At 41.5% G+C, this 11,272-nt stretch overlaps 1 protein-coding gene across 3 annotated transcripts; it reads left to right on the forward strand.

Moving 5' to 3' along the window:
• On the forward strand, positions 1-11,272 carry AMDHD1 (amidohydrolase domain containing 1). 3 transcript variants are annotated; one of them, XM_084537077.1, is made up of 9 exons: positions 12-180; positions 1,263-1,369; positions 2,250-2,314; positions 2,894-3,171; positions 5,924-6,149; positions 7,099-7,223; positions 9,848-9,941; positions 10,341-10,501; positions 10,999-11,272. In XM_084537077.1, exons 1-9 carry the CDS (start codon positions 44-46, stop codon positions 11,111-11,113), a joined length of 1,308 nt encoding a protein of 435 aa, XP_084393203.1. In that variant the 5' UTR covers positions 12-43; the 3' UTR covers positions 11,114-11,272. The 3 variants fall into 3 exon arrangements, with proteins under 3 accessions (XP_084393205.1, XP_084393203.1, XP_084393204.1); XM_084537079.1 differs by lacking the exon at positions 2,250-2,314 and having other exon boundaries at positions 1-180; positions 462-1,369; XM_084537078.1 differs by lacking the exon at positions 2,250-2,314 and having other exon boundaries at positions 32-180.

Raw genomic sequence — 11,272 nt, forward strand, 5'->3', positions numbered from 1 at the left:
GAGCCGAGCGGCGGCCGCCCCCCGGCCGCCATTTGGCGCTGCCATGGCGGGGGAGCAGCGGCTGCTGCTGGAGAACGCCCGGCAGCTGGTGCTGGTGTGCGGCCGGGGCGAGAAGTACCTGCTGCAGGCCGGCATGGCCAGCCTGGCCGTGCTGCAAAACGCCAGCCTGGTGGTGGGACAGTGAGTGGCAGCGACGGGGGGCTGCAGGGCGGCCAGGTGCCCTCGCCCCCGGTGGGCAGTGTGGGGATGGGGTCTGGGTGGGGCGAGGCTTGGGCTCCGGTGTGTGCAGCGGCATAGGAAAGAAACGATTCCTTGAAGCGTGCGCTGTTAATTCCCATTATTTCAATCGGTATCCTACCAACTTACTTTTTAATGCTGTGTACACATCTTTAGCCTCTTAATGATAACTTCTTGCATGCTGCAGATTGTGACTGTCACCCTGTGCTCCGCTTTATTTCCAGGCAAACTGGCGTGAACTGGCATCAATCACATAAATACTTTGTGCAATTAACAGAATCGCAGTTAATGAATGCATGCAGCTCCATCTCTTCTCTCCTGTTCCTGAGCACTCTGGCTGTGACCGTGCCTGCCTCTTGGCAGCCCTGCTGCCTAGCGTAGAGGTGCCCTCAGCGCGCTGCCTGTGATGACTCCCGGCTGCTATCCCCAACGCCTGAAAAGAGCTGGAGAAAGGCGAGGCTTAAAGAACAGAGCCTGGCAGCTCCACTCGTGTGGTGAAATGGAGCCTTGTGCATTCAGGGCATGCCCTGTGCCTAGCACAGTCTGAGATCCCCAGTACGATCCTCCAGATCCACCCTGAGAAAACGCCCATTGAACTGAAGATCAGCCCCGAGCAGATTTATCCCCACAGCTCACAGGGAGGCAAGGGATAGCAGTGTCACTGGCTTCCTTGAGAAGAATGCCCTGCAGATACTTGCTGGAGGAATGCGTTACATTTGCTGATCCACACGAGAATAATAACGTTGTGTAGTAGAAGTTAGAACCAAGGTATCATCCTAAAGGAGTCTAAGGAGAGGACAAGACAAGTGTTACAGCAGAGAACTAGAAATGTATAGCATAACCCATCATTTGCTGTGCCTCTGTAAGATTAGCAAGCCACCTCCTCTGTGCATCTTTAGTCCTGCTAACAGTTCTCAATGTTCCTGCTCTGCTGCTAGAGTTGTTGCTTCAGGGGCTCTTTGGCCACTTTTGGAGCTTGACTTTTAAAGAGATACAAGATTCCTTTGTTCATCATCTATTTACAGAGATGGTTATATAAAAGCTGTGGGCCCCGCAGATGTTATTCGCAATCAGTTTTCAGGAGCAACATTTGAAAGAAAAATTGACTGCACTGGGAAATGCGTATTGCCGGGTAGGTTTGTTTTGTCATATTGATGTAATGCAGAAAGGCTGCAAGTGCTTAGAGACAAAATACACATGTGAAGCATTCCTTGGTCCTTTTTCCTCTTCATTCAGTACTGGTTTGATAATGTGGTGGGGGATAGAGTATGGTACGTTCCTCATCAGGATTGTTGGAAGGGTAAGGTTGCAGCACTCAGGATATTTCTTTTGGCTTTGTGGTGGAGCTGTGTCTTCTATTGTTTCACCTTACGTCTGTATCGTAGATCACAGCTGTAATGTAGCAGGTTCTCTGAGTGACTTTTAAATCTCACATCTCTTTCTGTCCCCTTTCCATCAGCTGTTCAGCTGTGGAGCTTCATCTCTGTCGGTGCTGTTCATAGATAGTTGGAGGCCCAAGGGCAGTACAGGAGTTTGTCACATACTCTGAAACTTTACCTGATTCTGAGCAAGTATATTGCATTTTAAACTTTCCTGGTGGTATTACCACATGAGCTGTTAGACCTCTTTTTTTTTTTTTTGAAATGCACTTTGGCATTCAGTAGTGTTGGTTTCACAGCTCTTTGAAAAAGCTCCCACTGGAGCAAGCGGGCAATTGCTAGAGTAAGTGCTAGAGTGCTGAGCCCAGCATAAACACTTTGCTTTCTTCAGAGAACACAAATAAACTGTAGTAAACAATTTCAAAGATTGTAATTTATCACTTCAACAAATAAAACATCATCAAAACAACATGAGAAACCGAGCAAGTTTCCTGGAGACATTTTGGATTTTTCTTTCTCTGTAAACAGAGGCTTTGTAGGGGAGCTTCTGTTGTCCATTTAATTTGCTTACATGTTAATGCTTTTCTCCTACAGTGAAATAACTTGAGTGTACGTTTACTTTGTTTTCTTTAGGCCTGGTAGATGCACATACGCACCCAGTGTGGGCTGGTGATAGGGTTCATGAGTTTGCAATGAAGGTAACAGCATGAAATTATAGAGCTGGATTTTTCTTTCTCTCTCTTTTATTTTTTTTTAATGCATAACTCTTTCTAGTGACATCTGTCTTTCATATGTAGAAAATAATGTAATTTCTGTCATGAAATACAAGTGAGGGAGGACGGCTGAGTTGTGAGGACTGATAGGCTGTAAGGGGAGTGGAACTGCAGCTTTTGCAGCCAGTCTCAGTGCACTTCTGCATTAACTGAAGCAATCAGGATTGTCACCTTTTGTTCCCATCTTAATCATGAAGTCTTTTTTCTTTCTTTCTTGTTTTTCCACATAAATGAATCTGTAAGGTAGAGATAGGTTTTCTCCTAGGGCCCAGGGGACATTATTTTTATGTAGCTTTTTACATCGTTTCTTTGCTTAGGTGGAGGGGAGAGAGAAGAGTAGAGAGAAGGAGAGAGGAAGGATTAATGGGGATATTTTTTATCTTTTTCTCTCTCACTGCAAAGATACTTCAAGGCACTTTCCATAATCACTTGGAGAGAAAATACACACTTAATGGCTAATTGTATGTGTGTGGTGGTGTTCTTGTTTTTTTTTTTTCTCCCAAGCTGGCAGGCGCTTCCTATATGGAAATCCACCAGGCTGGAGGAGGTATTCATTTTACTGTCGAACACACTCGGAAAGCCACAGAAGAAGAGCTGTTCAATACTTTCAAACACCGACTTGAACGCATGCGCAGAGCAGGATCTACTTTGGTTGAGTGCAAGAGTGGATATGGCTTAAATTTAGAAACGGAACTTAAAATGCTTAGAGTGATTGAACGTGCTAAGCAATCCATGGATATTGGCATTTCATCAACATACTGTGGAGCTCATTCCGTGCCAAAGTAATGTGACTTAATTTTTCTTGCTCTTTGTCAGTGTTACTGCTTTGCATTGAAATTTGGTTGTTTTCAGAAAATTTTCTTCTGCCAAGCTTTCCTAAAATGTAACAAAGTATATTTGAAACAATATGTTTATGTTTCCCAGTTTGGGTCTTCTTAAATCCTCTTCTGTTTTCTTCATATGCTCATGTCCAGAATATTTTGCTTGCATTTTCTTTGACCCATCAAACTTAGATTCTGCCTCAGGTTTTTATTCTGGGAAGAATTTTGCAGTTTTCCCTGATCTAAGGCCTGAATGTTCAGAGTGGTGGTCCTCTGCCTTTGACTGGCTCATGAACATCTGGGGCAAGCTGCCAGGCAGAGAAGGACCTGGGAGTGATGGTGGACAGTCGGCTGAATATGAGCCAGCAGTGTGCTCAGGTGGCCAAGAAGGCCAACGGCATCCTGGCTTGTATTAGGAACAGCGTGACCAGCAGGGCTAGGGAGGTGATCGTCCCCCTGTACTCAGCTCTGGTGAGGCCGCACCTCGAGTACTGTGTTCAGTTTTGGGCCCCTCGCTACAAGAAGGACATCGAGGTGCTTGAGCGGGTGCAGAGAAGGGCGACGAAGCTGGTGAGGGGCCTGGAGAACAAGTCCTACGAGGAGCGGCTGAGGGAGCTGGGCTTGTTCAGCCTGGAGAAGAGGAGGCTCAGGGGCGACCTTATCGCTCTTTTTAGGTACCTCAAGGGAGGCTGTAGCGAGGTGGGGGTTGGCCTGTTCTCCCACGTGCCTGGTGACAGGACGAGGGGGAATGGGTTTAAGTTGAGCCAGGGGAGTTTTAGGCTAGATGTTAGGAAGAACTTCTTCACTGAAAGGGTTGTGAGGCACTGGAACAGGCTGCCCAGGGAAGTGGTGGAGTCACCATCCTTGGAAGTCTTCAAAAGACGTTTAGATGTAGAGCTTAGGGATATGGTTTAGTGGAGGGCTGTTGGCGTTAGGTTGGAGGTTGGACTCGATGACCTTGAGGTCTCTTCCAACCTAGAAAATTCTGTGATTCTGTGATTCTGAGCTCAAGTTTTCAATTCTTAATTTCCTGCAGCTTCAGTAACAGTGGAAGATCTCAAGGGGAGCACATTGCCCACAGGTTTGGGGCTGGAAATTGCTCTTTTGAATGATTCAGATACAAATAAGTGATGAGCTTGTGGATTCTAGGATTTGTTCAACAGACATCTTCCAAGCCACATAAGCTCATGCCAGTTTCCTTTCATCATTATATTCCATAAAAGTGTCCTGTAGATATGCATAAATCACGTAAACAAAAGGTTAAGATCGATTTGACTGTTTTTACTTAAATCTTTCTGATTTATGTAAGTCTTAAAAAGTAACGCTTTCTTTTGCTATAGGTACTTAATGTTTGTTCCTCTCCATTTGCCCTTGCAGAAATGTTTCCAGCATTAGAACTTCTGGACTATGAATATTGCTGGTTCTTTAAGAATTTAACCTAAAAAGCAGGCTTAAAGCAGGGGGGCAAAGAAGTAACTGATTTACCTTTCCTCTAGTCATCATTTTGAATTAAATTAATGATTTTGGGGCTATCTGATTCTATTTTTTTTATTATTATTATTAGTTTATTGGTAAGGCTTTACCGGGCCCATTTTTCATCTTTAGGAAGGAATTTTCAAAGTGATTTCCTGAGCAAAAGCCTCTTGCATTAGAACAACATCAGTTTTCAGTTTTGGGGCATTATGTCCCCAAAAATGTGAGATCAAGAATGTTTTGTCTTGGCTCTGGTCCTAATTTTTAAGTCCAAAGTCCTCCAAAGACTACTGAGCCTAAAGCAGAAAAGAGAGAAGGCTTGACATGGTAAGAGCCTGAGCAAGCCCAAGAACTGTTTCTGTGAAAGGTGAACAAAAGAAGGGCAGCGTGCCAGGTTTTACTCCGCTTTATAACTGCACAACCTCATTTGTAAATCAGAGCAGACTGGGGCTTCTTGAATTTACTGCCACTGTAAAACCCTGAACTCCCCCACATATGGCACTTGTGCAGTTCTGGTCTGCGCATGCTTTACAGCGCCTGAAATGAGGATTGAGCTGTCACAGACATTTAGCTGTAGTATGTCACTTATCCTCAGATCTTAAAATTGCAAAATACTAACTCTATCACATATTCTGGGATTGTTCATTCTTTCAGAGCCATTTACCTATCTCTCCTGGGTTATCTTTTGTGTAATAGGAGGTTCATAAATGGTTCTGACATTGGCAGATCTAATCTCGGGAGGCCTGTCTGATTTAGAGATGGTTATCTAGCTATTGCTCTGAATGATATCATAAAAGGAGGAGAGGTTAAAAAACAAAACTACACATACCCTTTGAACTTTGATACTTGCATAAAAATACTGCATGAATATCATTTAAGACATTAAAATAATCATTTACATATTTTGCATGGTTGTGTTTTAGGATACAATGCAACTGGGTCAGAATATATGAATAGGAAAGCAGAAGTATTGGTTTTTAAATGTCCCATGTCTTGGTTAGCATCCAAAGAAACAACCTTATAAAATAAAGAGTAATATAGGCTAAAACTTTTGAATGGAAAGTAGCTCATGGTTTGAGCGTACATAAATTACAGCATCTTTTGTTTTTTAATCTGAAGTTTGAGTGATTTGTATTTGCATCATTTTCTAAACGATCTGGTAATTGCATGTATGATTTGAATATTTGCCAAGCTTCAAAGTTTTTGTTCTTATGGCTCTGTAACATTTTATTTTCATTAGAGGGAAAACTGCTACTGAGGCCGCAGATGACATTATCAATAACCATCTCCCTAAACTGAAAGAACTCAAACTAAGTGGTGAAATGCATGTTAACAATATAGATGTGTTCTGTGAGAAGGGAGTCTTTGATCTGGATTCTACTAGGAGAATTCTTCAAGCTGGAAAAGATATAGGGTTACAGATTAACTTCCATGGTGATGAACTCCATCCGATGAAATCTGCTGAGGTACTTCTCTCTTAATGTTCAGTTCAGCCACTTTTGGTTTTGCGTTGCTTTTGTTAGACCTCAGTCTTTGAAAGAATTGCAGTTTTCACATCCAAGGTTTTCTTTTCAAATACTTTATGAAGTAGATCATTCATAGACAATACGAATGTGCAGCCATTGTGCAGTTTTGGACCTGGAAGGAAACCCTGACCTGTGTGACTGACATGCACTGCCTAATCAAACATCGACTTCGCTTATCTTCCACATGTGATACGAATGGGGGAGGTGGCTATCCACCCAAGGATGACAAAAGAATAGTTTATATGCAACTGGGGAAATACTTTTTCCTCAAATGTACTGTTAGCAGTAACAAGATGTGCAGTATAGCACACTCAGAGGGTTGATTTAGCCAAGAATAGGCTCGAAACTATTTTGTTAAAGAAAGTCCGTCCCTTTCAATGTTTTACCATCATTTAAAGATTTCCTGTTTCCCATGAGTTCTGCTCAGATTATTCTCTGCTATATTTTCAAGAAAATCTTAATTGATCATAAAAGCCTTCTTGGTGCTTCACCACAGAAAGCAGCAGTCACACTGCTTGTTCTGCAACCAGTGTCAGTTCTGTCAGCCCTTTTCTTCTGCTTACTTTGTGAACAGGAGTTCATAATGGTTTTATCCATAGCTGGCCAATAGTGTACACGTTCATCTGTCAAAAACACAACTGAAGGTTCCCCTCCTCTCAGGTTAATACCTTTCTCTGATTAACTTTTCATGCAGTAAAGTAGAAAATAGTTTGTGTCTGCATTTCATTTGTTCTTTCAGGCACTCTTTATGATTTTTCTTTTAGTAAATTTGACATTAACAATGAGTTGTCTGCTCCACTCATTTGATAACAACACTGTTTGACTGAATTAACTGTTCACTGTTATATGACTCACCTTAATTGAGTAATTCTCCTGATAATTCCCTCAGCTTGGAGCTGAACTAGGAGCCCAGGCTATCAGCCACCTAGAAGAAGTTAGTGATGAAGGCATTGCAGCAATAGCAAGAGCTAAGTGTGCAGCTGTCCTTTTGCCAACTACTGCCTACATGCTAAGGTAAGGCCACTTGATTGGAGGAAAAACTTTTGTAACAACAAAAACATATTTGTGGCTTAGGGTCTTATGCAAAAATGTAAGCTTGTATCTGTCTCTTAATGAGCAGGCTAGATCACTGAAGACAAATCACAAAGAGCTGAATGCTCATGTCATATTTCTGGTGGACATTCCCAAAAACGAGGCAGTACTCTACTTCTGAGAAGTCTCATGGTAGATTGTGAGTGGTTTAGTCTAGAACTAGAATTTAGCCCTCATGATAGGCTGACAATAATCAGGCATTCATTTAAGAAGAGAATGACTGGTTTTCATCAACACATTTAGACTTTGAAAATTGAATTGGCTTCTTTTCAGGCAATTTTTATCTGCAGTGTTTGTATTTGCTGTCTTGCAGAAGTTTTTGCTGGGAAATGAAGCCTTTGGTTGTCTTAAGAGGTAAAAGACTGGGTAACGTTGTAAAAAATTGATAGATTTTACCCAGGCAATGCTGAGCAGAATTGGCTTAAATGCACTATTTTCCATGTGCAGAGATTTCAGATAAGCATAAATGGATCACTTGCTTCACTCTAGGTCATGAGGACCACAACCCAATAATGCCTTCTATTCTGTAAAGAGAAAAATCCTCAAACTGATTTGTTTTTTTTTTTTTCAGTGGCCTGCTTTCTGAGGAGTTGGAAGGGCTTGTGCAGTTGTTATCTGTGTCATTCTGATCATGTTCACTTCTGTGTCTGTGCTTGTGCTCATATTTATGGTTAGCATATCCTGCAACACTGCTTCTGAACCCACTGGCTAATTGCAACTAAACGCACTGCCAGAATGCAGATCTTGGAGAAAACTTCAGGTCCTGCAGGTTGACCCTGGGCAGGGAGGTAAAGGAGAGACAGCAGAACCATATCTACCTGTGGAATAGGCAGCAGCTGTAGCTCACATTGTTCCAGAGAATCCATGCAGTGAAAGTTTTATAACCTCAGGATAAGTCTCAGACTGAGATAATGATCAGCTGTGAGTAATGGTAATGAGGCCTTATTTGTTCTGGTGCCCAGTGCACTATTTATTGAACACAGATCTCCCGTTCAAATATACTCTAAAAAGAGGAAGGCGTGTTTGAGGTACAACAGATAACTAGTTAAGAGTATTAGAGGGCCAAAAGCTGCACGGCACTAATATGAGCAAAAGTTGCTGTGAGTTGATGTGGTACATCCTTTGAGATGCTGGCCTCCCTCAGCTCCACTACTAATTATGAGACTTCAGACCTTACAAGGTCCTGCCCCTGCAGTAGTCCCAAGTTTTAAGAAAAGCTGTAGCAGCCAGGGCTTCATATGATGACCAGAACTGGGCCAGAGAATGCAACTGAAGGGCTGCTTAATGATAAACATGCTCTCATTTTGGCCTTTGCTAACAGTTGTTTGCAGTATTCCTTAGTAGGAGTCTGGCAGTAGAGCACAGAGGACATGTGAGGACAGGGAGCAGCTTTTCAGACAAATCTTTTTAAACGCAGTTAACTCTCAGAGGGTCCTGTTGTGTAGAACGTGGTATTTTCTCATAAATCTGCTAGGAGTCTTCTATAGCAAGAGAATTGTCTTATACTAAATAAAAGCTGTTCAGAGATCTTGTTTATTGTTCTTTTCTGTTAACTGCAGTGCTTTTAAAACTACTTTTTGAGTAGCTCTTGCTCTGTGTTTTCATTTTTATTGTTACACTGGTTTATTTCTGGAAATTATGGTTGGTGCTGCTGGTGTTACAACAGCTCTGGCTAAAACTCCTTAGTGAGTGCCTTTCCTAAGGCTGCTGACCGTCCTTGCAAACACCTACCCAGCTTTACCAAGTGGCTGAACAGTTTTGAAACAGCTATTCCTGATACTGAAGTTGATTGTAAATGCAACTGTTCATAAGATCAGAGCTCAGCTGGTGGTTACTACAGAGGTACCTCCTGACTGCCAAGTAATGTAAACCAGGGACATCATGCTCATAACGTTAGTGGATTTTATCGGTGGTAGAAGGTCAGATCTATGAAGCTGGATTCCTGCATAACCCTGAAGTTACAGCACCCCGGTGGGTTGTTTATATAGAATTCAGTGGGAGCATGAGGCTTTTATGAAGCAGCTAGCTTTAGCTAGTGAAGCTAGCTATTGTTTGCATTAACACTGCTAAGTGAGAGAAATCCTATAATATATACAAATGAAACTCACACTGTCAAGTTATTTCGAATTGCCAGCAGAATCAGGAAGAGACTATTGCATTGGTTATGCCTCTGCTCGTGTTTGCAAGTCTGTCTTTGAAGCTAAAAGACTAGAAAATTACTTTTTTGAGAAATGAAGATTTTCACCTTGTAAATCCTTAAGTGGCTGAGGCCTGGATAAATACCAACATTTCAGTGGCCTGCAGCGTGGTGCTTGATAGTGGTTACTGTCACATGTTATTACTGCAAAAACAGTGGATCACAGTTTCCGTTTATGCTGTCCATAGGGTGATAGGTAGCCAAGAGGAGGATTTGGCCTTTCATCTCCAAAGGAATCGATGTAACTGAATGCATGGATGTAGCCAAACTGAGTGATGACTTTTGCTCTTGTAATTCATCATGTAATAACTAAGAGAATTGTACTGACAAGCGTTTTTTTTCCCACTAGACTGAAGCAACCTCAAGCTAGAAAAATGTTAAATGAAGGAGTTATAGTTGCTCTTGGCAGTGATTTTAATCCTAATGCATACTGTTTTTCAATGGTAAGCTATCCCTAATACTTACAACAACACAAAATTACAAAATCTCCCGCTAGTATGACTTGTGTGTAGATCTTACATGCATAAAACATTCTTCGTATCCACAGAGAACTGCATGCGCAGCTTAGACAATTGCTCCTGCCTATTTATGTGGGTTGGTACTTTTTGCCAGAAATTCTTGAAACTTAAAGGGGGTTGATTTTTCAAATGCACTGAGGCTTCAAAAAAAAAGCTTGCAAAGCTCCTGATTCCACATTTCTCATTTTGGAATTCGCAAGATTTACATCATGTGGGACAACTCCTTTTTTTGCATAAGGTGGGAGGAGAGTGCTGTGGGATTTGAGGCATAAACTTTATTTTTGTTATTGGTAACTCCCATTTTCTGCTTAATTTTCCTGCTAGCCTATGGTGATGCATCTGGCCTGTGTAAACATGAAGATGTCAATGAATGAAGCACTAGCAGCTGCCACCATTAATGCAGCTTATGCTCTGGGAAAATCAGACACGCATGGCTCCATAGAGATCGGCAAGCAGGGGGACCTTGTTATTATAAATTCATCAAGGTATGTTCTTCTGTTATCATTTGTAATGTGATTTAACATAAGGGACTTAATTTTTCACCGGAAGGATAGTGGAGAGGTTAATGAATTCCTTGTGCTTTAAAAGTTATTTTCATCTGTAAAAAGGGACACTGCTAGCATTTTAGACCCACTTTCATTCTCCTTAATCACTCCAGTGGAAGATAAAGCATAATAGTTTTAGGGCTAATATTACAAATAACCCGTGCTTATTGACAAATTATCTAAATATAATACGTGTTTATTTTGTGGAAGGATTTCTGTAATGATTTGTACATTAGTTCATTGTATTCATGCAACAAGAGACCAACATGTAAATGTGGAATTTTGAATCAATGTCAACAGGGAATAGTGTTTTCCATGGTTTAAGCAAATGGTTCCCATGGTTTAAGCAAATATTTTGTAATTGCCAGGTATACGAGGTATGTGACCTGCTTTTATGCAAATAACAGATATTCTTAAACATCTCGTTGTCTTTTTAGGTGGGAGCATTTGATTTACCAGTTCGGGGGACATCAGACATTGATTGACTATGTTATAGTTAAAGGAGAAGTTGTCTATAAAAACGAGAGGTGTGGGATAATGAGCAGTTACTGAAGGAAGACAGTAATTTAGGAAGCTGCTATAATCAAATTGGCATGGAATATTTCAAAGTGACAGACAAATTAGATTTGTATTTACTGGTAAATTGATTGCCTGTTCATCTTGCCAGCCCTTTTATTCAAATAAACATTACCATGTATTACCCATATGGTA

Source organism: Aythya ferina (assembly GCF_964211825.1).
Source record: "Aythya ferina genome assembly, chromosome: 1".
Taxonomy (NCBI): domain Eukaryota; kingdom Metazoa; phylum Chordata; class Aves; order Anseriformes; family Anatidae; genus Aythya; species Aythya ferina.

Excerpts from the sequence above, each read along its gene's own strand:
- AMDHD1 (XM_084537077.1), top strand. The coding sequence starts at position 44 with ATGGCGGGGGAGCAGCGGCTGCTGCTGGAGAACGCCCGGCAGCTGGTG. Across the intron at positions 2,315-2,893 it reads TTCATGAGTTTGCAATGAAG|CTGGCAGGCGCTTCCTATAT; the intron begins GTAACAGCATGA and ends TTTTCTCCCAAG. Across the intron at positions 6,150-7,098 it reads ATCCGATGAAATCTGCTGAG|CTTGGAGCTGAACTAGGAGC; the intron begins GTACTTCTCTCT and ends TAATTCCCTCAG.